We start from the raw sequence: 27,939 nt of genomic DNA on the forward strand, positions 1-27,939 counted from the left end.
AACTTGAAGAATCCTTTAACCATGCATTCTTTTAAGAAACCCCAACCTAACATGAAAAAAACATGCAGCCTTTTGAATAGAAAGTAATTGATGACAAAGACTAAGTGCACTAACAGCTGTCTTTAGTATAACTGTGACTGTAACTGTGACATGCAGTGCATATAGTATAGTAATCATAACTGTGACATGCAGTGCATATAGTATAGTAATCAGAACTGTGACATGCAGTGCATATAGTATAGTAATCAGAACTGTGACATGCAGTGCATATAGTATAGTAATCATAACTGTGACATGCAGTGCATATAGTATAGTAATCAGAACTGTGACATGCAGTGCATATAGTATAGTAATCAGAACTGTGACATGCAGTGCATATAGTATAGTAATCAGAACTGTGACATGCAGTGCATATAGTATAGTAATCAGAACTGTGACATGCAGTGCATATAGTATAGTAATCAGATATGTGACATGCAGAATGTATATATATATATATTTATTTTCTCTTTGTTTTTCCTTTTAAGCAATGGACATTTGCAGGCCTTTCTCTTTCGGAATACTGTCTTCATGTACTGTCAAGTGTGATGTATTGTGTTTGTGGACAATGTTAATGTGTAACTCAATTCTGATATGCCTGGATCCTGATGGCTTGGGCCCAAGACGTCCATGGCCTATTAACCCCACTAGCCTAAGACTTAATTTCATGTAAAAAATTATTGGATGTGATGTACTGTATGACTGCATTTGATAAAAGGAAAAAAAAAAGAAGGAAAAAAAAGAAAGAATTGTGAAGTAATCAGAAAGTAATCATAACTGTGACATTCAGTGCATATAGTATAGTAATCATAACTGTGACATGCAGTGCATATAGTATAGTAATCAGAACTGTGACATGCAGTGCATATAGTATAGTAATCAAAACTGTGAAATGCAGTGCATATAGTATAGTAATCAGAACTGTGACATGCAGTGCATATAGTATAGTAATCAGAACTGTGACATGCAGTGCATATAGTATAGTAATCAGAACTGTGACATGCAGTGTCTGCATCTCAAAACTGGATCCTTGAAATGGGCCTGTCTTCTAGATTTCTTAGATGCTGTGCTGAACCTAAATGTAGTCTGGTAGCAGATAGTCTGCAAGGTTAGTATACATTCAGGACATATCTTATTGCATGGATGCTATCATTTAGGCCTTCAATCCTTTCTCCCTAGGGTATTTCATCAACATGAAAGTCGTCATTTGCATCCTGGTATCCTGGAGTATAAATACACACAACAACACACCAGAGTTCCCAAAGAGTAGGGTGGGACATTTAGGTAAACAGAATATAGACTGACGTCAGTCCATGGTGTGGTATGTTGAACTTGTTGCACTTAAAAAACACTACTGATTATATGTTTGGTATGTATTGCTATATACTGTGCACACCATATGTATTGTTATTCAGTCTCAAAGATTGTGTCTGTCTAAAATACAATTATAGTTGAGGAGATTTCACCGTGTTTATTTTCATGCTACCTAACTTACTGTAACATCTCTTCCTCTTCAGGTTGGGCAATGCCTAATGATTCTCTTATACTGGCTGCCTACAGTGAAATATTTGAACAGAGATATATATTTGCTTCTGTTTTAATTCTGTTATATTCAGTTACCATCGTAGGGAACATGTTTTTGATTTACACCATTTGTACTGACAGATCATTACACAAATCCATGTACATTTTGATAGCTAATTTATCATGTATAGGTGTGTACGGAGGTCTTTTTTTTACTCCTTCGGTTTTGTTTCGTTTCTTTACGGGGAATTATCAGATATCAAGGGTATTTTGTCTAATGCAAGTATTCAATGTGAACACTTATGGAGGGTGTGAGATCTCAAATTTGATGTTGATGGCTTATGATCGTTACATATCCATATGCTTCCCTTTAAACTATGCGGCATTCATGACTCCTACAAAGTTAATACTAGGCATTACTTTGACTTGGTTGATACCTTTCTGTAGGTGTTGCATTACTTTATCTCTTACTGCAAGCCTTAGCTTGTGTGGGAGAATAATTGAAAAGGTATATTGTGACAACTACTCTTTGGTGAAATTAGCCTGTTCAGATATCTCACATTTTTCAATATACTCAACAACTGTTACATTTTTTTCTGTAGTGCTACCATTTTTTGTCATTCTGTATTCATACTTGAGAATCATTTTGGTTTGTGTAAAATTGACAAATTCCGGACAAACTAAAGTGATTAAGACTTGCATTCCTCACTTAGTAGCAATTGGAAACTTCCTAATTGGCTGTTCTTTTGAGCTGTATCAAAGCAGATTTGATATGAATTTTATGCCATACACAATACGTGTTGCACTTTCCTTGTATTTTCTGATAGTTTCACCTGCCATGAATCCAATTATATATGGGGCTAGAACGGAAAATATAAGTAATGCAATCTACAGAAAAATGTTTTGGACTAAACACATTTTGAACACAAGGTTGAACCAAAGTTATCCTTTATCCATTCAGCCCCCCTGCAAAATGTTACCTACTTCCTGAATAACAATTGATATACTAACAGTATGCACAATTAAGCTCAAAGTTAATTCCTCCATTTCAGATCGTTGTAAGCTCCAGCCAAGTATGTTAAAAAGATTCCAGTTTTTTTGGGGACCTCCAGCAAAATGTACAGCATGAACTAACCTTCTTTGTGTCTGTAACAGCAGTGACTCAAGCATTTTTCGTGCGTCAAACTGAAAACAGATGACAGATGGCTTAGAGTTGATAATTCAGTAATGTTTGCTTGGTGATGATGATAATGATGAAGGTAGACAAGTATAATGAATGTGATGGTGATAATCATGATGTATCTTAAAAATATAATTACATATTATGATTTATATTTTGTTTTGTAAAGTTAAACTGCATTTCCTCTTTGGAAAAAAATAAACATCTATTTGATGAGGCACAGTGGGTCATTGCTGTAAATTGCATCCTTTGGTGACTAAGGATGTATCAAGAGTGGTATTTGAAAAGCATGAAATACAATCCCAGATACACATTAAAATACAATACAGTATACCTTTACTCATAAGACGGGAATCTGCCAACCAAACAGCTCTCTCAAGAACATCTGACACACAAGGGAACATATTTGATACTATAAAATCCTGCTGTTACAGTACATACACAGTATACAGATGTATACACATGTATTCTCTTAATAACAAATGAGAAGTATAACTCACTAACTTGAAAAAGGTACTTCAATCTAAGGTATTCTTCTAAGGTTCTTATTTTAATAACATAATCAAATTATTCCATTGAATTATTTGACTTTATGTAAAATGGCTAAATGTGACACTGTTATGACAAGATGTAATTCAAAGCTAGTCCTTGTCTTTTTGTTTCAGTGTGGATCATGTCAAATGACTCTTTCACTCTGGCTGCCTACAGTAAAATATATGAGCATAGATTCATATATCTGTCTGTAATGATTATATTATACCCAATTACCATCATGGGGAACATGTTGTTGATTTACATCATTTGCACTGAGAGATCATTACACAAACCCATGTATATTCTGATAGCTAATTTATCATGCATAAGCTTGTATGGTGGTTTTGTTTTCACTCCTAGCATTTTGTTTAATTTATTTACAGGAAACTATCAGATATCAAGGGTATTTTGTCTCATGCAAGTATTCAATGTGCATACATATGGTGGATGTGAGATCACAAATTTGATGGTAATGGCTTATGATCGTTACCTGTCCATATGTTTCCCTTTCATCTATGAGAAAGCAATGACTCCTACAAAGTTAATTCTAATCATTGCTTTGATATGGTTGATACCTTTCGGCAGGTGCTGCATTTGTATATCACTTACCGCAGGCCTCACACTGTGTGGTAGAATCATTGAAAAGGTATATTGTGACAACTTATCATTGGTGAGACTGGCCTGTTCAGACATCTCAGATTTGAACATATTCTCCACAATTAACATTTTTATTTCTGTTATTGCTCCATTTTTCATCATAATTTATTCATACATAAGAATAATTTTCGTCTGTCTAAACTTGACTAAATCAGGACAAACCAAAGTTTTAAGGACATGCGTACCACATTTAGTTGCAATTTGCAGCTTTCTTATAGGTTGTTCTTTTGAACTGTACCAAAACAAATTCAATATGAGCTTTCTCCCCTACTCACTTCGTGTAGTACTTTCATTGTACTTTTTGATTGTTGGACCAGCTATTAATCCAGTCATCTATGGTGCTAGAACAGAAAAGATTAGTAGTGCCATAAAGAAAAAAATAATTTGGCTCAAAAACGATTTTTGATTTTGAAGATGATCCATATTGTGAGAATTAAAAACAAATGAAAGAAAGATGTCTTTCTTCCAAAGGTTTCTACCCCAAGTCCTTGAGTATTACAGTCGGCCGACAGAAGCACATTTTCCTTATATCAGAGGGATAATTACAAAACCCAAAAGATAAAAGTAAGATACACTTAATTACTTTTACTTCAATCAATTTAGGCAAACATTACTTTTAATTGGACTTCGTGAAGATTAAGTGATTATTTTAAAGTAATTTTAAGTTTATCTGCATAGCTGCATGCTATGCTTTCCTTGTACTGTAATTGTACAACAAGATGTCTCTGGTTTAAGATGCCTTCTGTAATATTTGCTTGGAAGACAATGTGACAATGTCATTAAACATGAAGATAATGATAATGGTAATGTTTTGTGCATACTATGAGACAAACTTCCTTCATTGAGAAAGTTCTCAAGAAATACCATGAAAGTAAGTAATATGTTAAAATAGGAATCAATATAAATCTGCAATAATTCACCTGTTTGCCTGATTCACAATAACATATTTTACTTGTGTTTCTTTGTGTAAGAACATGAAAAAGAAAAGGAAAATAACTTAAACATGATTTTCCATGCATAATTAAATATATATGTATGTTAAGGGTCATTAGTCCACCTTATCCCCTAGAAAGCAATTATGCACCCACAGATATCAGTCACCGGAGGGGTATGTGACCCAAGGCAAAATTCACAGGACCAGTCTTGTTTTGGCAAGTGTCCCTTTACCCTAATTATGAGTACAATATGAGCTATCATGACCCAATGACCTATTGGGCCTCATAGTAACCACTCATAATGAGACCATGAATGTATTTCTTTATGACATTATTTTATAACACTTCTATTCCCTATATACATACAGCTTTTTTCTGATCATCGATTTTGTGTCACATCTGCAATGTTTTCATGCATTGCAAATGTAGACTGAAAGCAAACAACATCCCCAAAAACTAACAATGAAAATAAAGAAACTATTTAGGTGTTCAAACATTGTGCTTTAAAACACATTCACAGTATTGTTACATTAATGTTTTGAATTATTTGCTTTTCATAGTACACGATAGATTGATGCCCGGTTTCAATTTGTAGTCCCAAAAAACTGCTGACATAAAACACTGACCGTTTTATTAAGAATAAAACAAGTACAATTACAATTACAATTATTTGGCAAATGCAATTACTGATCAAAACATCATCCTTTTACTACTAAACTACCTCTTTGTATTTAACTCCTTTTCTTAAAGAACATCACTGTTCACAGTAAATAGGATATGATTGTACACATAATTATTTCTCGTCTCCTATTTTTTTTGCTCATGCCCCCCTAGGGGCTCAATACTTTGAATGTTGTAAATAATTTGTATATGGAACCATAACTTGACTTCCTTCTCTTATGAATAATACAGACACCCATAATATTTCACTCATTGTATTTCCATTGCATCTTTCACATTTTTGTGCTGTACTCACACTGCGGATGAAAATTGTAAATTAGAAATCTTGTCCTTTGACAGATATTTTGCTCCAGTATTTGCCGTCCACTACAAAATAACAACATAATAACACCTTCCAGAGTTTGTGGTTTGTTATTCTATCTTTGGATGTGTTCATTTGGAAGCTGCGTTGTCACATTGCCTCTGACATTGCATTAGAATGTTTGTGAAAATGTCATTGACACAGTTAATTGTGAAAACTGTTGGCCAAACCTGATTGTTTAGACACCACAGTGAAAACACAGGGCTCTTCTTTTCTTTTGTAAATGTAATTTACCAATAGGCCAATCTTGTCTTTTTTAAACATGATTGAGGCAATGGGTTTTAGACACCTGGTGGTCATTGTGGTAATTTCTCCCAAGACTCTGAGAACTCCTAAAATAATTATTATTACAGAAATGCCAAACAGAAAGAAAATAAAATGGACTACTTAGAATGATGACTCAAAACCTAACTGTGTCTAACTGAGATGAAACTGTACATTGTGCTACTGTAGGCCTACAAGCCAAGCAAAAAATGTATGATGTATTACCACAAAAATCATGGTAGAGTATTGTAGTGTTTGAGATTCAGGTCAAATGTTCAGGCCAGGTTTTAGCTGGCAGTCAAGGTTTAGTTCATGGATGGAAGATGAGAGAAGAAGATGAAAGCTTGAATTTAAATGTTTTGTGCTTCACATTCTACAGCTCAGCTTAAAGTGAATCACATGCACCAGGGTCCAAAAGGAACTGGTTGGCAATAAACTCTGATCATGCAAACTCATTACACTTCAGCTCAGGAAAACTCAGAAATGAATTTTCACAATTTATTTACAATTTACAAAAAAAGGAAATACCTTGAGCATTGGAGCTCTGCTCAAGAGGGTCGGCCTAGAGTCCAACTGATACAGGAATGTATACAATGCAAGACAATAATAAAGGCAGGATTAATGTCGATAATGTCTTAACTAATATTGCTACACAATTCAATTCAACATATTTTGCGTTCACTTGTTTGAGTTTTTCACACAGGCAGGGTGTACAGACATAAGGATCCACATAGTGTAAAGCTCCCTTGTATGACCAACACAAAGTTTATCATACTGAACCATAGAAGGATTGTCTTCAAATGAACTCAGCCTACATCAGGTTTGGATAAACAGTACCACTCTATGTAATATTTAACACCATTACAGGTTTGGATTTTAGATGTGCAATGTCATTGGACCATGCAGAAACTCTTCCTCTAAGGATTTTTCTAATAGCAGTTTTGATCTCCTTAGTCCTGATCCCGTAGATAAATGGATTTAACAAAGGAGGGAACAGAATGAATGCAGCTGAACTAATTATGTTGACCTCTCTAGAAATAACACTGTTTTCTATTCTATTATAAATAACAGAGAAAAGTGTGGCTGTAGAGAAATTAATGAAAATTATCAAATGAGGGGCACATGTGCTAAAGGCTTTCTTTTGTGAGTCCTTTGAAGCTTTCAAGCAGACAATTAATATTCTGATATATGACAGCACTACTAAAACAAGTGGTAAAATCACCAGGATTGATATGATGAATATACCATATAAATTGCTGACAGTACTTCGAACACAAGACAAGTTAACTATAGCCAGGTTATCACAAAACAGCTTGTTAATGATATAACCACAAAGAGGCAGACTTGAGGTAATAAACACCTGAATTGCTAAAAGGATAATAGGGATTAAATTTACTATGACCAACAACAATTTTACTTTAAAGGGGGTCATAATGCTATAGTATTGCAATGGCTTACAAATTGAAACATACCTGTCATAAGCCATTGCAGTTAAAATTGCATAAGCACTTGTTGCATGTACATTAATAAAAAACACCTGCAATAAACAACCTTCATGAGTAATGTCAGGTACAACCTTAATCAGATTTTCCATTACCTTAGGACAGACTGATGTACAGCCTACCAGTCCATTCACTGCAAGGTTGAACAATAATATATACATCGGTTTGTGTAAGTTTGAATCAACATAGATAACAAACATGAGTACAAGATTTGAAAATATTGTGAGACAAAAAAGTAAAAAGGTTAGTACAAAACCTCCATTATTTACCGGCCCTGGAGGTCCATATGCTGTCAGAAGAAAAGTAAAATTCATATTCCAAAGAATTGAGGATCAAGGACAATATTTGTGAAATACAATTATAAGTAAACAAAAATAAATGTTAACATCACCACACAACAGACATTCCGGTTTACCCTACCAATGAACAACATAGGCTACACATGACACTGAAGAACTTACAGTACAGACAATCAATGTCAGATTTACCAAATGCAGAAGGAACCTTGAAGAGCATTTAATTTTCTGCACTATAAATACTTTCTCCTCACATCATGAGTGAAATGGCCAAGCTGTTTTTCAAAAACAACCCCCCCCTCCCCACACACACACATACACACACACACACACACACACACATACACACACACACACTGTTGGGGGATGTACTGTATGACTCATATGTCTTATTGCATGGATATGGAGAGTTCAAACACATACTGTAGTTACATATGGTTACATGGATTTGAATTTTATTGATTGATTGTTTAACTGATTTTTTTGTATACCTAACATGGCACTCAAACACAGAGCTTTGACATAAATATAGTTTGTTTGTAACACACATTGTGACTTTATACTCATATTTGTATCTTTATTATTTGTGTACCACTCACACAGACAATCCTTTTACTTTCATAAATTATAAGTAAGTGCCAAACCTAAATGAAATATTTAAATAGTCATAAAACCAGTGGTAAAGAAGCTATTGCAACGCTTACATTAAGATCTCTTCTAGCCATGTTGAGCTGGCACTATAGGCTATGGATATGAAGCACAACTCACAATGCATTATTTGGTAAATGGATTTACTGATCAAAGCATCATCCTTTTCCTACTAAACTACCTCTTTGTATTTAACTCCTTTTCTTAAAGAACATCACCGTTCACAGTAAATAGGATATGATTGTACACATAATTATTTCTCGTCTCCTATTTTTTTTGCTCATGCCCCCCTAGGGGCACAATACTTTGAATGTTGTAAATAATTTGTATATGGAACCATAACTTGACTTCCTTCTCTCATGAATAATACAGACACCCATAATATTTCACTCATTGTATTTTCATTGCATCTTTCAAATTTTTGTGCTGTACTCACACTCTGCGGATGAAAATTGTAAATTAGCAATCTTGTCCTTTGACAGATATTTTGCGCCAGTATTTGCCGTCCACTACAAAATAACAACATAATAACACCTTCCAGAGTTTGTGGTTTGTTATTCTATCTTTGGATGTGTTCATTTGGAAGCTGCGTTGTCACATTGCCTCTGACATTGCATTAGAATGTTTGTGAAAATGTAATTGACACAGTTAATTGTGAAAACTGTTGGCCAAACCTGATTGTTTAGACACCACAGTGAAAACACAGGGCTCTTCTTTTCTTTTGTAAATGTAATTTACCAATAGGCCAATCTTGTCTTTTTTAAACATTATTGAGGCAGTGGGTTTTAGACACCTGGTGGTCATTGTGGTAATTTCTCCCAAGACTCTGAGAACTCCTTAAAATACTTATTATTACAGAAATGCCAAACAGAAAGAAAATAAAATGGACTACTATGATGACTCAAAACCTAACTGTGTCTAACTGAGATGAAACCGTACATTTTGCTACTGTAGGCCTACAAGCCAAGCAAAAAATTTATGATGTATTACCACAAAAATCATGGTAGAGTATTGTACTGTTTGAGATTCAGGTCAAATGTTCAGGCCAGGTTTTAGCTGGCAGTCAAGGTTTAGTTCATGGATGGAAGATGAGAGAAGAAGATGAAAGCTTGAATTTAAATGTTTTGTGCTTCACATTCTACAGCTCAGCTTAAAGTGAATCACATGCACCAGGGTCCAAAGGGAACTGGTTGGCAATAAACTCTGATCATGCTAACTCATTACACTTCAGCTCAGGAAAACTCAGAAACGAATTTTCACAATTTATTTACAATTTAAAAAACCGGAAATACCTTGAGCATTGGAGCTCTGCTCAAGAGGGTAGGCCTAGAGTCCAACTGATACAGGAATGTATACAATGCAAGACAATAATAAAGGCAGGATTAATGTCTTAACTAATATTGCTACACAATTCAATTCAACATATTTTGCGTTCACTTGTTTGAGTTTTTCACACAGGCAGGGTGTACAGACATAAGGATCCACACAGTGTAAAGCTCCCTTGTACGACCAACACAAAGTTTATCATACTGAACCATAAAAGGATTGTCTTCAAATGAACTCAGTCTACATCAGGTTTGGATAAACAGTACCACTCTATGCAATATTTAACACCATTACAGGTTTGGATTTTAGATGTGCAATGTCATTGGACCATGCAGAAACTCTTCCTCTAAGGATTTTTCTAATAGCAGTTTTGATCTCCTTAGTCCTGATCCCGTAGATAAATGGATTTAACAAAGGAGGGAACAGAATGAATGCTGCTGAACTAATTATGTTGACCTCTCTAGAAACAACACTGTATCTATTATAAATAACAGAGAAAAGTGAGGCTGTAGAAAAATTAATAAAAGTTATCAAATGAGGGGCACATGTGCTAAAGGCTTTCTTTTGCGAGTCCGTTGAAGCTTTCAAGCAGACAATTAATATTCTGATATATGACAGCACTACTAAAAGAAGTGGTAAAACCACCAAGATTGATATGATGACTATACCATATAAATTGCTGACAGCACTTCGAACACAAGACAAGTTAACTATAGCCAGGTTATCACAAAACAGCTTGTTAATGATATAACCACAAAGAGGCAGACTTGAGGTAATGAACACTTGAATTGCTAAAAGGATAATAGGGATTAAATTGACTATGACCAACAATAATTTTACTTTAAAGGGCGTCATAATGCTATAATATTGCAATGGCTTGCAAATTGAAACATACCTGTCATAAGCCATTGCAGTTAAAATTGCATAAGCACTTGCTGCGTGTATATTAATAAAAAACACCTGCAATAAACAACCTTCATGAGTAATGTCAGGTACAACCTTAATCAGATTTTCCATTACCTTAGGACAGACTGATGTACAGCCTACCAGTCCATTCACTGCAAGGTTGAACAATAATATATACATCGGTTTGTGTAAGTTTGAATCAACATAGATAACAAACATAAGTACAAGATTTGAAAATATTGTGAGACAAAAAAGTACAAAAGTTAGTACAAAAACTACATTATTTACCGGCCCTGGAGGTTCATATGCTGTCAGAAGAAAAGTAAAATTCATATTCCAGAGAATTTAGGATCAAGGACAATATTTGTGATATACAATTTTAAGTGAACAAGAATAAATGTTAAGATCACCACACAACAGACATTCAGGTTTACCGTACCAATGAACAACATAGGCTACACATGACACTGAAGAACTTACAGTACAGACAATGAAGCTGAGACTGACCAAATGCAGCAGGAACCTTGAATAGCATTTCATTTTCTGCACTATAAATACTTTCCTCCTCACATCATGAGTGAAATGGCCAAGCAAACCCTCCCGCTCCCCACACACACACACACACATAAACACACACACACATTGTGACTTTATACTCATATTTGTATCTTTATTATTTGTGTTCCGCTCACACATACAATCCTTTTACTTTCATAAATTATAAGTAAGTGCCAAACCTAAATGAAATATTTAAATAGTTACAAAACCAGTGGTAAAGAGGTTATCGCAACGCTTACATTAAGGTCAAATTAATTACATGGCATAGTAACAATGTTGTAGTTAAACAAAAACTTCCTTATGGTTAAGCGGTAAAAGTGAAACTTAGTATGAGAGAGGTTGGACTTTGCAGGGATGTTAGCATTTATCTTGTTTTAATCACAAAACCTTCATCTGTTAACCCCTTACTCCCCTCCCCCATACTGTGCCTTCTTACTGCTAACAATTAATACCATCAACTTTCATAACATTTCCTATGTAGCTACAATGTTTTTACTCTATGTAGTATCACTATGTTATGTAAGGGATAATGCCTGATTGGTTTATATTTTTCAGAAAATAATCGACGACACGCGCTGGACAATTGGCTTCGCGTAGTCCATTATGCTGGGGGGTGTTGGTGATAAATCTTGCCAAAGGCGCCAAATGTGCTCGGAACGGCACTGTGTGTGTGTCTGTTTGGTTTCTGAGTGGGATTTTAGGACGAGTGTCCATCGATTATATCGAAAACCGGGCACTGTGCAGAGTTAGAATCGTCCAGGTGTCCGTTTCAGAACCAAAAGACGTGCGGTGCCACGTTTGACATTGTCTGGATAAGCGCTTTGAGATCCCCCTGAAAAGAATCCCGCCAGTTTCCCGCCAGATGTCTTCCAGCCATGTTGAGCTGGCACTATAGGATATGGATATGAATATCACAGCATTGAACTGAGCCCCAATAAGCACTTGAGCCTGACATCACGTAATATTGTGTGAAGTTGAATGTGGTGTAGGCCTATTGCTCTGTTGAGTGGTTCGTGAAAATGTAATATAGCCTACCTATAAAGTGCACCGCATTCTATGACATAACTCATTAAAAACAAGCGGTCTCTATGACAACGCCAATATGGCCAGGCTAGCAGTACTAACTGCTGCTAGCATAACATTGAATCAGCTTCTTTCAAAGGGTTTTATTAATGAATGAAATTCTGGCTAGCTAACTAACAGAAAGACAAAGACTCGTATAGATCATAGAATTCTGTTACGTGAATTAATGTGTTTATAAAAAATCAGCCTGCCCATTAGGGGTGGGGGAAAAAATCGATTCGAATTTGAATCGTGATTCAGTCTTCTAGCGATTCATATTGATTCACAAATAAAATAAAAATATACATTTTTATTTTTTTGTTTTTTTATAACAATGAGTTTGCTAAACTGCAAGAAAAACAATAAATGTCAAGGTTTTGATGCAGTGGGATTTCTTTCTTCAACACTTAGCTGCCTATCACAGTAAAATAGAAACAAGTAACACTATATATATATTAAATAAAAATTTGATTAAAAATTGTGAATCGAAAGATTTGTGAATCAGAAAAATGTGTGAATCAGAAAAATCGTGAATCGATTTTTAACCGAATCGTGATCCCAAGAATCGAATCGTGAGGTACCAAACGATTCCCACCCCTACTGCCCATTGCAAACTCCAATTAAACTAACACCAAATAGACTACCCAACATCATAATAACCAGCTGCATCAAGGGCTTGACCACTGCAGTATCTATAATTCCATGAATCTCTGTGTGTGTCTGCGTGCCACCGAATCAACTAAGCGACATCCTCATCACCAGCTGCATCACGGGTAGATGATGCAGCTGCAACAGAGTCTGTAACGTGATGATTCAGTCCGGCTCTTCAGTCGGTTTCTTGAGGCATGGATATAGCAAGCCACAAATGGGCATACAACAAGAAAAATTGTCTTACAAATGTGGTGTCTTTATGTCTTATGTCAATGCAAGAAAGAAAATACCAGATTTTTTTACAGCACCGCATAGCACAAAGGACAAAATACAAATGTTCCTGTAAACATAGCTACACTCCTTAGGCAGAGCTGTACAAGCGCTAAGGTGAATTAGGCCGACAATGACAACTGGCTAAACCATTGTGCATGTAGTGACTTATGTAATGAACTAAATATCTCTATATTTGTGAGGATAAGACAGTTTAACAGAGAACATATACAATAAATGTGGATCGTTGCATAAGCAGTTGATAATATAGGAAATAGCCAACATTTGTTGACTAAATAATCATTTGCATGAATGTACCAAAATTATCTATCTATAATTCCAGAAATCTGTGTGTGTCACTGACATCTTACTCACTGGCTGCATCACAGGCACTGTGCACTATCTATAATTCCAGGAATGTGTCTGTGTGTGTCTCACCGACATCACCGACTGCATCATGGGCATTCTGCACTAGTTTCTGATAATGAACACCTACTAATTAGTTCCAGGGTCAATCCTGTTAACTGGTGCCTTTAATGTCCCCAGGAAATCCTACTTCACATTTGATGTAAAATGTAAAAAATGTTTATTCTAAAAGGCTCTAATTATAGGTTTAGGTCTTCCTTATCATATAAATTACCAAAAAGGGTCTTTAAGATTTTTTTTGTACTTTAACCACTTTCGTATTTAGTACACATGTTTGTCTTGCCATGTCCCCCAGCACAAATTATCAACTTTTACATTTACATTTAGTCATTTAGCAGACGCTCTTATCCAGAGCGACTTACAGTCAATACAGGGACATTCCCCCGAGGCAAGCAGGGTGAAGTGCCTTGCCCAAGGACACAACGTCAGTTTGCATGACCGGGAATCGAACTCGCAACCTTCGGATTACTAGCCCGATTCCCTCACCGCTCAGCCACCTGACTCCAACTTTTACAATAAATATCAGTAATTAAATAATAAAAAATACTCAAATGATTTGCTCATTATGTTGTAGACCAAGTTAAAATCTTTCTACTGATACATATTTTTCATTAAAAAAAATATTTTTTGGTGGATTTACTGTGTGTCCCCGAAAAAAAATTCCACCCTCTTAGTTTGTAGTTTTTCCTCTTTTAAGAAAAAAATTGCCTACACTTCCCATGACACAAAGTTCATGAAATTACGTCATTTCTTTTGGTGGGAATTCAACTTGGCCAACTGAAGTAAGTATGAACTTTCAGATTTATCTTTTTTTCCAAGTTTCATAATGTCAACCTGTTTGTCACAACCTTAAAGTTCCAAACTGTTAGGCTACTTTTGTTGAGGAAATACATAACATTTTATGATTTCAAATATGGTTTTATATAAGAAGTAAAATGCTGTTCACATGTAGGGTCTCATGCTAGCTAGATCATCATCACTCACAGAGCTACGGCTAACATAGTTGACAAAATTCCCCCATTAGGTTGAACTAAAACTGCTTTATTACGTTTTATTGAGGTTATGAGGCTCATGAGCTTTTAGAAGGGCATGTTTAGTGATTTAGGCTAATGAGTTGTTGATTTTATGTTTATTGTTGGTGGTGATTTCACCCCTGTTATGATTTGAATGTATTCCACCCTGTTAGCTGAACACAATTAACGCATACAAAATGATTAGGTAATTATTTTTTGACAATAAACAAATCAAAATGAACAAGGGACATATAATGGACAAGAAAATTTAAATATTGTTATGCCTTTACATTTTTTAAGCTTTGTGATTGTTATTCATATATCCTAACAGGGTGGAATAATGTCATGGTCCATGTCTGAACAAAATGCCCATAATTATTAGGATTTAAGTGCATGAGCTTGGCCAATATGTTTTCCAAACAGTTAACATATCCCTTTCCTGATTAAATGTTAAAAACGTGAAAAATAAATACTTTTGTTTTCAGAAGTTACCAGGTCCAAAAGGCACCGGTTAATAGGATTGACCCTCCAGTGAAATTGTTTACCGTTTTAAAAAATAAAACACTGGCTGGGTACATATTAGGCCTATTAGCCTGTATCTAAAATGAATAACCATAAAAACAGAGACGCATTCACAACTTCCGTTTACAATTTATTGCAACATGTTAGAGCTAGCTGACAAGCTAACATGATCTAATTACAACAATGGGTGACTTCAACATTTATTTTAGCCTATATGGAGGATGGTAATTTTCCGAACTAACTTACTGTGTCAGTGTCACATAAGTAATCATCTAACATCCTATTCGCTAGGGCGGCTATTGATTTGATTCACATGACGTCACTGTAGCTTTGCGCCGCCATCTTACCTACCTACTCGGCCTTAGAAATGCCTGCAATATGCCTGCCTTTTCCCTCTGTTTCGGTGAAGTTCATCTCGGTGAATTCTGCTCAGGTCGAGGAGGACAGCCTTTAAGAGAGAACTATGAATTTGACTATGATAGGTGTGAAAACAATTTGAATTAAATTATTAAATGAAATCATACTCGACCATAACCACATACTTAAAAATGCATTGATTTGTCATGGCTCTCCTCCGAGTTTTGACTACTCTCGGACTGTGTGAGTTGGCTCGGCCCTCCCTCATGCAGGATTGACAGGAACAGAATGTGAGGATGATCGTGTGCGCCTCTAAGCCTACAATTATTTTTTTGTTGTTCTTTGAATTAGTCAATTATTTTAAATACAATTAAAATTCATTATTTCATAATCATTTAGTTTGTATAGGCTGTATTAATCTATTAAAAATAGAGTCGGCTCTTCATATATGCGAGCCAGCTCCCGACGTTCACCTTCAAGAGCCGGCTCTTAGAGCCGGATCGTTCGCGAACGACCCATCACTAATTCATATGATTGCAAGACACGCGAGTAGTAATGTCTGTATAATCGCGTAGCAGTGCCGTTATGCTAAAACATTGGAGTACAAATATATTGTTGGAATTGGATCAAAAGTCCCGGGCCTTAAGACCCAGAAACATTTTTCTAATAGCAGTTTTGATCTCCTTGGTCCTGATTCCGTAAATAAGTGGGTTCAGCAAAGGAGGGAACAGAATGAACGCAGCTGCAGTTATTGCGTTGACCTCTCTAGAAACAACACTGTATCTATTATAAATAACAGAGAAAAGTATGACTGCAGAGACATTAATGAAAGTTATCAGATGAGGGGCACATGTGCTAAAGGCTTTCTTTTGCGCGTCCTTTGAAGCTTTCAAGCTGACAATTAATATTCTGATGTATGACAGCACTACTAAAACAAGTGGTAAAACCACCAAGATCAATGTGAATAAAATACCAAACACATTGCTTGCAGGACTTTGAACACAAGACAAGTTAACTATAGCCAGGTTATCACAGAAGAGTTTGTTAATGATATAACCACAAAGAGGCAGACTTGAGGTAATGAAAACTTGAATTGCTAAAAGTATAATAGGGATGACATTTACTATGACAAACAACAATTTTACTTTAAAGGGGGTCATAATGCTATAGTATTGCAATGGCTTACAAATGGAAACATACCTGTCATAAGCCATTGCAGTTAAAATTGCATAAGCACTTGTTGCATGTACATTAATAAAAAACACCTGCAATAAACAACCTTCATAAGTAATGTCAGGTACAACCTTAATCAGATTTTCCATTAACATTGGACAGACTGATGTACAGCCTACCAGTCCACTCACTGCAAGGTTGAACAATAATATATACATCGGCTTGTGTAAGGTTGAATCAACATAAATAACAAACATAAGAACAAGATTTGAAAATATTGTGAGACAAAAAAGTACAAAGGTTAGTACAAAAACTCCATTATTTACCGGCCCTGGAGGTCCATATGCTGTCAGAACAAAAGTAAAATTCATATTCCAGAGAATTGAGGATCAAGGACAGTATTTGTGAAATACAATTATAAGTAAACAAGAATAAATGTTAACATCAACACACAACAGACATTCAGGTTTACCGTACCAATGAACAACATAGGCTACACATGACACTGAAGAACTTACAGTACAGACAATGAAGCTGAGACTGACCACATTCAGCAGGAACCTGGAATAGCATTTCATTTTCTGCACTATAAATACTTTTCTCCTCACATCATGAGTGAAATGGCCAAGCAAACCCTCCCTCCCGCCCCCCCCGCTCCCCACACACACACACACATACACACACACACACTGTTGGGGGACGTACTGTATAACTCATATGTCTTATTGCATGGATATGGAGAGTTCAAACACATACTGTAGTTACATATGGTTACACAGATTTTAATTTGATTGATTGTTGAACTTATTTTTTGTATACCTAACATGGCACTCAAACACAGAGCTTTGACATGAATATAGTTTGTTTGTAACACATATTGTGATTTTATACTCATATTTGTATCTTTATTATTTGTGTACCACTCACACATACAATCCTTTTACTTTCATATATTATAAGTGCCAAACCTAAATGAAATATTTAAATAGTTACAAAACCAGTGGTAAAGAGGTTATCGCAACGCTTACATTAAGGTCAAATTAATTACATGGCATAGTAACAATATTGTAGTTAAACAAAAACTTCCTTATGGTTAAGCGGTAAAAGTGAAACTTAGTATGAGAGAGGTTGGACTTTGCAGGGATGTTAGCATTTATCTTGTTTTAATCACAAAACCTTCATCTGTTAACCCCTTACTCCTCTCCCCCATACTGTGCCTTCTTACTGCTAACAATTAATACCATCAACTTTCATAGCATTTCCTATGTAGCTACAATGTTTTTACTCTATGTAGTATCACTATGTTATGTAAGGGATAATGCCTGACGGGATAATGGCACCGGACGATTGCCTTCGCGGAGTCCATTATTTTCTGATAATGGACACATCGAAGGGCATTATCCCGCTTAAACCATGACCTGGGTGAATACTATCATAAAATAATAGACACCCTGCTACCAATCAAAATAGAGTATTCAACCACACCATGATATAATCTATAATTACAGAAATCCCTGTGTGTGTGTGTGTGTGTGTGTGTGTGTATGTCTGTATGTGTTTGCCTACGATGCTTTGGATAAAAGTCTAATAAATTATGACATTACTATAACAGCAGACTAGGGTAGGATATCCATCATCAGTTATGCCAAGAGCCTTACATAAGTCAGCTTTTTTAACATTTTATTATAGACATACCAACAGACATAACACAAGTCTTTCAGGAATACTGTTTAAAATGGATGAATATGTCAAATAAAACGGACTGTTTCCAAGGAATGACTATAAACTGAGATTAAACTGTATTACTTTACCAGAAGATGACAACAAGAAAAATGTGCTACCGTACGAATCGTGGCAGGCTGTATATTTTCACTGTATTGAGATAAGAGAGATTGAGAGTCAGATAACCAGTCCAGGTTAGCAGGAAGTGTCGGTTTAATCAGGATTTCATTACAGTTCTAAGTAGAATTTCACACCATTACAGGATTGGGTTTTAAATGTGCAACGTCATTGGACAATCTAATAACTCCTCATCTAAGAATTTTTCTAATAGCAGTTTTGATCTCCTTGGTCCTGATCCCGTAAATAAGTGGGTTCAGCAAAGGAGGGAACAGAATGAACGCAGCTGCAGCTATTGCGTTGACCTCTCTAGAAACACCACTGTATCTATTATAAATAACAGAAAAAAGTATGGCTGCAGAGAAATTAATAAAAGTTATCAGATGAGGGGCACATGTGCTAAAGGCTTTCTTTTGCGAGTCCTTTGAGGCTTTCAAGCTGACAATTAATATTCTGATGTATGACAGCACTACCAAAACAAGTGGTAAAACTCCCAGGATTAATGTGAATAAAATACCAAACACATTGCTTGCAGCACTTTGAACACAAGACAAGTTAACTATAGCCAGGTTATCACAGAAGAGCTTATCAATGATATAACCACAAAGAGGCAGACTTGAGGTAATGAACACTTGAATTGCTAAAATGATAATAGGGATGAAATTTACTATGACCAACAACAATTTGACTTTAAAGGGGGTCATAATGCTATAGTATTGCAATGGCTTACAAATTGAAACATACCTGTCATAAGCCATTGCAGTTAAAATTGCATAAGCACTTGTTCCATGTACATAAATAAAAAACACCTGCAATAAACAACCTTCACGAGTAATGTCAGGTACAACCTTAATCAGATTTTCCATTAACATTGGACAGACTGATGTACAGCCTACCAGTCCATTCACTGCAAGGTTGAACAATAATATATACATCGGCTTGTGTAAGGTTGAATCAACATAGATAACAAACATAAGTACAAAATTTGAAAATATTGTGAGACAAAAAAGTACAAAGGTTAGTGCAAAAACGCCATTATTTACCGGCCCTGGAGGTCCATATGCTGTCAGAAGAAAAGTAAAATTCATATTCCAGAGAATTGAGGATCAAGGACAGTATTTGTGATATAACATTTTAAGTAAACAAGAATAAATGTTAAGATCACCACACAACAGACATTCAGGTTTACCGTACCAATGAACAACATAGGCTACACATGACACTGAAGAACTTACAGTACAGACAATGAAGCTGAGACTGACCACATTCAGCAGGAACCTTGAATAGCATTTCATTTTCTGCACTATAAATACTTTCCTCCTCACATCATGAGTGAAATGGCCAAGCAAACCCTCCCTCCCGCCCCCCCCCCCCCCACACACACACACACACAAACACACACACACACACACACACTGTTGGGGGATGTACTGTATGACTCATATGTCTTATTGCATGGATATGGAGAGTTCAAACACATACTGTTGTTACATATGGTTACACAGATTTTAATTTTATTGATTGTTTAACTTATTTTTTGTATACCTAACATGGCACTCAAACACAGAGCTTTGACATAAATATAGTTTGTTTGTAACACACATTGTGACTTTATACTCATATTTGTATCTTTATTATTTGTGTTCCGCTCACACATACAATCCTTTTACTTTCATAAATTATAAGTAAGTGCCAAACCTAAATGAAATATTTAAATAGTTACAAAACCAGTGGTAAAGAGGTTATCGCAACGCTTACATTAAGGTCAAATTAATTACATGGCATAGTAACAATGTTGTAGTTAAACAAAAACTTCCTTATGGTTAAGCGGTAAAAGTGAAACTTAGTATGAGAGAGGTTGGACTTTGCAGGGATGTTAGCATTTATCTTGTTTTAATCACAAAACCTTCATCTGTTAACCCCTTACTCCCCTCCCCCATACTGTGCCTTCTTACTGCTAACAATTAATACCATCAACTTTCATAACATTTCCTATGTAGCTACAATGTTTTTACTCTATGTAGTATCACTATGTTATGTAAGGGATAATGCCTGATTGGTTTATATTTTTCAGAAAATAATCGACGACACGCGCTGGACAATTGGCTTCGCGTAGTCCATTATGCTGGGGGGTGCTGGTGATAAATCTTGCCAAAGGCGCCAAATGTGCTCGGAACGGCACTGTGTGTGTGTCTGTTTGGTTTCTGAGTGGGATTTTAAGATGAGTGTCTAACGATTATATCGAGAACCGGGCACTGTGCAAAGTTACAATTGTACAGTTGTCTGTTTCAGAACCAAAAGACATGCGGTGCCACGTTTGACATTGTCTGGATAAGCGCTTTGAGATCCCCCTCAAAAAAATCCCGCCAGTTTCCCGCCAGATGTCTTCCAGCCATGTTGAGCTGGCACTATAGGATATGGATATGAATATCACAGCATTGAACTGAGCCCCAATAAGCACTTGAGCCTGATATCACGTAATATTGTGTGAAGTTGAATGTGGTGTAGGCCTATTGCTCTGTTGAGTGGTTCGTGAAAATGTAATATAGCCTACCTATAAAGTGCACCGCATTCTATGACATAACTCATTAAAAACAAGCGGTCTCTGTGACAACGCCAATATGGCCAGGCTAGCAGTACTAACTGCTGCTAGCATAACATTGAATCAGCTTCTTTCAAATGGTTTTCTTTATGACTGAAATTCTGTCTAGCTACCTAACAGAAAGACAAAGACTCGTATAGATCAGGGAATTTTGTTATGTGAAATAACGTGTTTATAAAAACTCAGCCTGCCCATTGCAAACTCCAATTAAACTAACACCAAATTGACTAGCCAACATCATAATAACCAGCTGCATCACAGGCTTGACCACTGCAGTATCTATAATTCCATGAATTTCTGTGTGTGTCTCTGTGCCACCGAATCAACTAAGCGACATCCTCATCAGTAGACATCCATCATCAGTTATGTCAAGAGCCTTACACAAATCAGCTTTTACATTTTTTTATTATAGACATGCCAACAGACATAACACGTCTTTCAGGAATACTGTTTAAAATGGATGAATGTCAAATAAAACGGACTGTTTCCAAGGAATGACTATAAACTGAGATTAAACTGTATTACTTTACCACAAGATGACAACAACAAAAATGTGCTACCGTACAAATCATGACAGGTTACAATATTTTCACTGTATTGAGATACGAGTCAGATAACCAGTCCAGGTTAGCAGGAAGTGTAGGTTTACGTAATCAGGATTTCATTACAGTTCTAAGTAGAATTTCACACCATTACAGGATTGGTTTTTAAATGTGCAACGTCATTGGACAATCCAAAAACTCTTCCTCTAAGGATTTTTCTAATAGCGGTTTTGATCTCCTTGGTCCTGATTCCGTAAATAAGTGGGTTCAGCAAAGGAGGGAACAGAATGAACGCAGCTGCAGTTATTATGTTGACCTCTCGAGAAACAACACTGTATCTATTATAAATAACAGAGAAAAGTATGGCTGCAGAGAAATTAATGAAAGTTATCAAATGAGGGGCACATGTGCTAAAGGCTTTCTTTTGCGAGTCCGTTGAAGCTTTCAAGCAGACAATTAATATTCTGATGTATGACAGCACTACTAAAACAAGTGGTAAAACTACCAAGATTAATGTGAGTAAAATACCAAACACATTGCTTGCAGCACTTTGAACACAAGACAAGTTAACTATAGCCAGGTTATCACAAAACAGTTTGTTAATGATATAACCACAAAGAGGCAGACTTGAGGTAATGAACACTTGAATTGCTAAAAGGATAATAGGGATTAAATTTACTATGACCAACAACAATTTGACTTTAAAGGGGGTCATAATGCTATAGTATTGCAATGGCTTACAAATTGAAACATACCTGTCATAAGCCATTGCAGTTAAAATTGCATAAGCACTTGTTGCATGTGCATAAATAAAAAACACCTGCAATAAACAGCCTTCATGAGTAATGTCAGGTACAACCTTAATCAGATTTTCCATTACCTTAGGACAGACTGATGTACAGCCTACCAGTCCATTCACTGCAAGGTTGAACAATAATATATACATCGGCTTGTGTAAGGTTGAATCAACATAGATAACAAACATAAGTACAAGATTTGAAAATATTGTGAGACAAAAAAGTACAAAGGTTAGTACAAAAACTCCATTATTTACCGGCCCTGGAGGTCCATATGCTGTCAGAAGAAAAGTCAAATTCATATTCCAGAGAATTGTATCACCACAGGACAGTATTTGTGATATATACAATTATAAGTGAACAAGAATAAATGTTAACATCACCACACAACACATTCAGGTTTACCGTACCAATGAACAAAATAGGCTACACATGATACTGAAGAATTTACAGTACAGACAATCAAGCTGAGATTGACCAAATGCAGCAGGAACCTCGAAGAGCATTTCATTTTCTGCACTATATATACTTTCCAAAATGCATCAAGAGTGACGTGGCCTTCATTACATCAAGGGAACGTTTCACCCATAGATATCACCCCCCCCCCCTCCACACACACACACACATTCTCCCTACCACTTTTTTAGGACTTATGGCACATCTTTCTTTACGGATTTACTGAGAATTCGAACATGTCGTGTGGTTTGGGCATATGTGAAGCCCTCTGTGACATGCTTGCGTGTAAAAAGGGCTATACAAATAAATTTGATTTGATTTGATTTGATACAAGTTGAGCCTTTAGTTCAGCTCATTCCAAAAACACAGTTAGTTGTGTAGTTATTGTAAAGTGTTCCCAAAAAGCTATTTTTGACAGGTTATCCATGCCCCCGAGTGACATTCCTTTTCATTTAATGTAATTATCTTTTGTAAAATACCCTAATTTTATTGGGAAAAAAGACAGCCCAATCTGTATGTATAATGTATCATTAAAATATCCTATATAATGTAATTTTGTGTTGTGTGTTACCCGTCTTCACAAGAATGGGTTGACAATCATTTCAAATTCTGGGTTTATAAGTATTTATAAGAAGCTACGCATGACTACTGAAAGCAACTGTTATATACAGGACTGTCATTGATACATGACAGTTACAACAGGAACACATGTGGGTGAATAATAATATAGAATATGTGAACATATGTGAACATATGTGAATATGTTTAACAATTAAAAGGCAATAATAAAGGATCACTGACTAATTGTTTTGAGAAAGTGAAATATAATTGGAAAAAGGTGCTCAGATTAAGTTCATGGTTTCAAAATCTCTCCCTCTCCCTCTCCCTCTCCCTCTCCCTCTCTCTCTCTCTCTCTCTCTCTCTCTTTTTAGAATATAAATAAACAGAAATCTGCATTTGTCCTGGCCAGTGCAAGGCCATTGTTGACCTCATGTCTGTAATATTAATGTAAAATACGATTTCCTATCTTCACTGGATTGCTTTAAAAAATATATTTTTTCAGAAATGGAGAACTCATCCGAATTAACATGGTTTAAACTCACTGCTTACAGTGATATGGGAAGCATGAGGCCCTTTTACTTCACCTTATTAATCCTTATGTATTTTTCTGTAATAACTTTTAATGTTCTCACAATAGGACTGGTGATTTTTAATAGGAGATTGCATGAACCCATGTATTTTCTACTTTGCAGTTTGTTTGTGAATGAACTGTATGGTAGCACAGGGCTTTTCCCATGGCTTATTCATAACATGCTTTTAGATGTTCACCACATTTCTAGATTCCATTGTATATTGCAGATATTCTGTGTTCACACATATGCTTCTATTGAGTTCACAAATCTGGCTGTGATGGCATATGACAGATATGTGTCCATTTGTTATCCTTTGAGATACATTGAAATGATGTCTCCAATGCATATGTATTTGTTGATTGCATTCATCTGGATATATTCATTTGGTAAGTTCTCTGTTTTACTCTCAATGACTGTTAAACTCCGTTTGTGTGGAAATGTAATCGCTAAGGTCTATTGTGATAATTATTCACTTGTCAAGTTGGCTTGTGAAGATACAACATTGAATAATGTTTATGGAAGTTTTACAATGGTTTTATCAGTAGGCCTTCCATTGATTCTAATTATTTATTCGTATGCGAAAATTCTGAATATTTGTTATAGTTCTTCAAAACAGTCACAGCAGAAAGCTCTTAACACTTGCATCCCACATATAATGTCCTTGCTGAATTTTGCTGTGGGCTGTTTATTTGAAGTGGCCCAAAGTCGGTTTAACATGCAACATGTTCCACTAATACTCCGGATTTTTCTGTCTGTTTACTTTTTGATTATTTGCCCTATTCTAAATCCCATCATTTTTGGGGTGAAGACAGCAAAGATTAGGGAATCTTTCAGAAGATTCTGCATCAAATTATGGCCTTAATTCATGAGAGGACGTAACCATGTCAAAGTGTTTTTTGTTGAAATTTACAATGCCTATAGCCGGGAGAGCTGATAACTGGGGATGATCAATCAAGGGACCTGCTTTAGCCTGCTCTGCTACTGATGTATACAATCATTATCTTTACACATTTTTTTATGTCTTATCATTGTTATTATGACTATACTTATGTAATCCTTCAAATTGTAGACAGCAATGCTACTTTGTGATTTAAATATATTTTTAATATATAATAAGTTTAAATATTCCATGCATATTACAGCCAATCATTTGTATTTGCCTGATTTTACTCCACCTAGTGTTACTTCCATCAAATTACAACCTATTCTGTTGTAAACATGCAGGTCTGTGCCCATGTCTACTGTTGAATATAACAGCATGTTCTGCTATATTTAAGAAATACTGTCTTGGTTGAATACACACAAGCAAACATTTGTGTTCGGTCACCATGAAGAATTTGCCTGTCCAAGAGTAATAGTCTTCATGCAACTATTGTAATGTAGCATAATTACATGGGCATCTCTCAGACACCATGTTGCAAGTAACTTCCCATCCAGTAGAGGGAGCCAGAGTTCCAGTGTTTGTTTGGTTGCTTGGCCTCTCTTGCATCAGAGCAGCAACAATGTACAACAAGCCAAATACCATCTACTTTGCAGTCAGAAGCGCTGGCAACTATGCTATGCAATTTTGTGCCATTAGCAAGTCTGAGAGAGTTTTGATGAAAACTTTCTCACTGACTACACGGATCAATGTAGTCACCAACACATAGTACATCGGGTTTAGGTATGTGTAGTCAGTTAGCATTTACTTATCGCCCATCCCTCCAGTTGACAATCTTACTTGGCATGACAACAGATCACTATGTTGCTATTTGTTTTCCTGTATGCTGCAATGATTAATAATGGCAATCTGAAATATGTTCTTGATTGCTGGAATGGTGACTCTGTTAGGACCACTAACGTTCTGCTCTTCGAACGTTCTCTACCACTGTGTCTGTGAGCATACTTCCTTGGTTTGTTTGGCTTGTGGTATTACTTCTATAAACAACACATTTTACAGTAGCAGTTGTTGGCTTCTGTATACTAACTATTTACCATGTTTCATGGCTTACACATACAAAACATACTGATACTTATTGCTATATTTGGATCACCCTCACAATTCCCTCCAATAGGCCGTTTACCTGCACCGACCACTCATGTAATTGGGATCTCTGTTGCCTATAAGTGATGTGACTGCATCTTTTGGCCACAGTGTCATTGCTGTTCTTCCTGATGTGCATGTTCTATTTAGTTTGACCCAAGGTTAGCCCTTTTAAACCCAGTCATTCCTGGAATTCGAACAAAAGGAGATGAGAGTTTATTTGGTTGACTATCTGTAATACTCGGACTAAAGTAAGCACTGACAGGCCCATTTGAGTAGACTACCCATTCACAGTTCAAATAATGATGTCTCATCTAGAATCTCTATTTTCAAATTATACAGTAGGCGATCTGAAAATGGAACAGAAATATGATTAAATGAATCAATGATTATGTCCACTTATCTTTACCCTTCCATGAGTGTTTCAAATAAACAATCTACAGTCTGCTCAAAGTCCTTGAACAAAACAAAGTCTTATTAACATTAAACTGTAACAAAAGAACCAAGGTTGCTGTTGATAATTAGTGGTCATACTAAGTCTAATTCCAAGTTGAAGGATAATTAGTCCCAAAGGTTGGGCCACACATGCCTCCTAAAGGTCCACTTTAAACCTTAGAGACCCTATGGGTCTTACTACAAGTTTACTGCCACTGTTGATGCAGAAACTAAGGTTGGTCTCTGCTGACTCCTGTCCCTACTTCTCCAATTAAAAACAATGACCCGCAGTAAACATGATGCAACATAACAACTCATTTACATCATATTGCAGTTTTACCGTTCAATAACTATTGAAATGTGTTGATAATGATAACATCACTTAAAAACATTGTTTAATGTCACTTATAATCAAGTCGCATTAATAATAATACAAATGATCTAAGTGAATGAATGGAGTACATTAATGTATTGCCTTCAAGCACTAGTAATTTGGGGGTTGCTAAAATGTTTTGGAAGGGGGAGGGGGGGGTTACTTTTAGGAACATGCGGTGTAAGTCAAAATTCTGTGGTCCAATGACCAGACCAGATACTAAATTTGATGTGAAATGTCAGGGGGAACATTAGGGTTTTTTTCTGGAAGTCCCTGCATGAGGTCGGCCTACACAGGAAATAACTTGAAGAAATTGTATAAAGCTGAGCTGTTGAATGCATTGATATGATTTTCACTAAGTGTACTCTACATGAATACACTCAGACTGTACAATGCTATGTTACTGGCATTGATTTCATGCAACATGTAATTTCAATGTGTTACTACTAACACTTCAGAATCTGCACTCCATCAGGTAATTCCTTTCTTGTTCATATACAAAGGTATTTGCCATTTTCACAATACTTGAATTTTCAATAACTTTAAACTTGTTCTAGGCTTCCCATGTTGACTTAAGATCAATAGATTAGATACCATAACTGCTCCACATTATTTTGTCTATGGAACAATGGGAATTAGATGCGTAGTTGTGAATGAACTCCAGACTATCACAAGTTATCTCAAAGGCCAAATCAGGTTTGATCAAGCCATCACATATTGTAACTGAAAACATTGTTGGAATGTCATCCACAAATTTGCCTCAATCAATCCTAGCTCCAGACCCAACAGTGCTATAATAACACGTTTTATATGTTCTTTTCTCAGGTCTAAGTGAAACTGTCACTTGCAGCAAC

The 27,939-nt window shown here is 36.0% G+C and overlaps 6 protein-coding genes across 6 annotated transcripts; 1 reads left to right on the plus strand and 5 right to left on the minus strand.

Annotated features, from left to right (window-relative positions):
- Positions 1-7,016: 7,016 nt before the first annotated feature.
- On the minus strand, positions 7,017-7,991 carry LOC136952065 (olfactory receptor 10J5-like). The gene has a single exon (XM_067246742.1). It carries the CDS (start codon positions 7,989-7,991, stop codon positions 7,017-7,019), a length of 975 nt encoding a protein of 324 aa, XP_067102843.1.
- Positions 7,992-10,217: 2,226 nt separating this feature from the next.
- LOC136952066 (olfactory receptor 10J5-like) lies at positions 10,218-11,186 on the minus strand. Its single transcript, XM_067246743.1, has one exon. The coding sequence runs from the start codon at positions 11,184-11,186 to the stop codon at positions 10,218-10,220; it is 969 nt and encodes a 322-aa protein (XP_067102844.1).
- A 5,152-nt stretch (positions 11,187-16,338) lies between these two features.
- LOC136952067 (olfactory receptor 52K1-like) lies at positions 16,339-17,256 on the minus strand. The gene has a single exon (XM_067246744.1). The coding sequence runs from the start codon at positions 17,254-17,256 to the stop codon at positions 16,339-16,341; it is 918 nt and encodes a 305-aa protein (XP_067102845.1).
- A 1,554-nt stretch (positions 17,257-18,810) lies between these two features.
- Positions 18,811-19,994, minus strand: LOC136952176 (olfactory receptor 10J1-like). The gene has a single exon (XM_067246886.1). It carries the CDS (start codon positions 19,810-19,812, stop codon positions 18,916-18,918), a length of 897 nt encoding a protein of 298 aa, XP_067102987.1. The 5' UTR covers positions 19,813-19,994; the 3' UTR covers positions 18,811-18,915.
- A 2,016-nt stretch (positions 19,995-22,010) lies between these two features.
- or60a1 (odorant receptor, family 60, subfamily A, member 1) lies at positions 22,011-22,967 on the minus strand. The gene has a single exon (XM_067246746.1). The coding sequence runs from the start codon at positions 22,965-22,967 to the stop codon at positions 22,011-22,013; it is 957 nt and encodes a 318-aa protein (XP_067102847.1).
- Positions 22,968-24,186: 1,219 nt separating this feature from the next.
- Positions 24,187-25,116, plus strand: LOC136952069 (olfactory receptor 51I2-like). The gene has a single exon (XM_067246747.1). The coding sequence runs from the start codon at positions 24,187-24,189 to the stop codon at positions 25,114-25,116; it is 930 nt and encodes a 309-aa protein (XP_067102848.1).
- Positions 25,117-27,939: the final 2,823 nt, after the last annotated feature.

Source organism: Osmerus mordax, chromosome 11 (genome assembly GCF_038355195.1).
Source record: "Osmerus mordax isolate fOsmMor3 chromosome 11, fOsmMor3.pri, whole genome shotgun sequence".
NCBI classification, from domain to species: Eukaryota; Metazoa; Chordata; class Actinopteri; order Osmeriformes; family Osmeridae; genus Osmerus; species Osmerus mordax.

Excerpts from the sequence above, each read along its gene's own strand:
- or60a1 (XM_067246746.1), bottom strand. The coding sequence starts at position 22,967 with ATGAATTTGACTTTTCTTCTGACAGCATATGGACCTCCAGGGCCGGTA.
- LOC136952066 (XM_067246743.1), bottom strand. The coding sequence starts at position 11,186 with ATGAATTTTACTTTTCTTCTGACAGCATATGAACCTCCAGGGCCGGTA.
- LOC136952067 (XM_067246744.1), bottom strand. The coding sequence starts at position 17,256 with ATGAATTTTACTTTTGTTCTGACAGCATATGGACCTCCAGGGCCGGTA.
- LOC136952065 (XM_067246742.1), bottom strand. The coding sequence starts at position 7,991 with ATGAATTTTACTTTTCTTCTGACAGCATATGGACCTCCAGGGCCGGTA.
- LOC136952176 (XM_067246886.1), bottom strand. The coding sequence starts at position 19,812 with ATGAATTTTACTTTTCTTCTGACAGCATATGGACCTCCAGGGCCGGTA.
- LOC136952069 (XM_067246747.1), top strand. The coding sequence starts at position 24,187 with ATGGAGAACTCATCCGAATTAACATGGTTTAAACTCACTGCTTACAGT.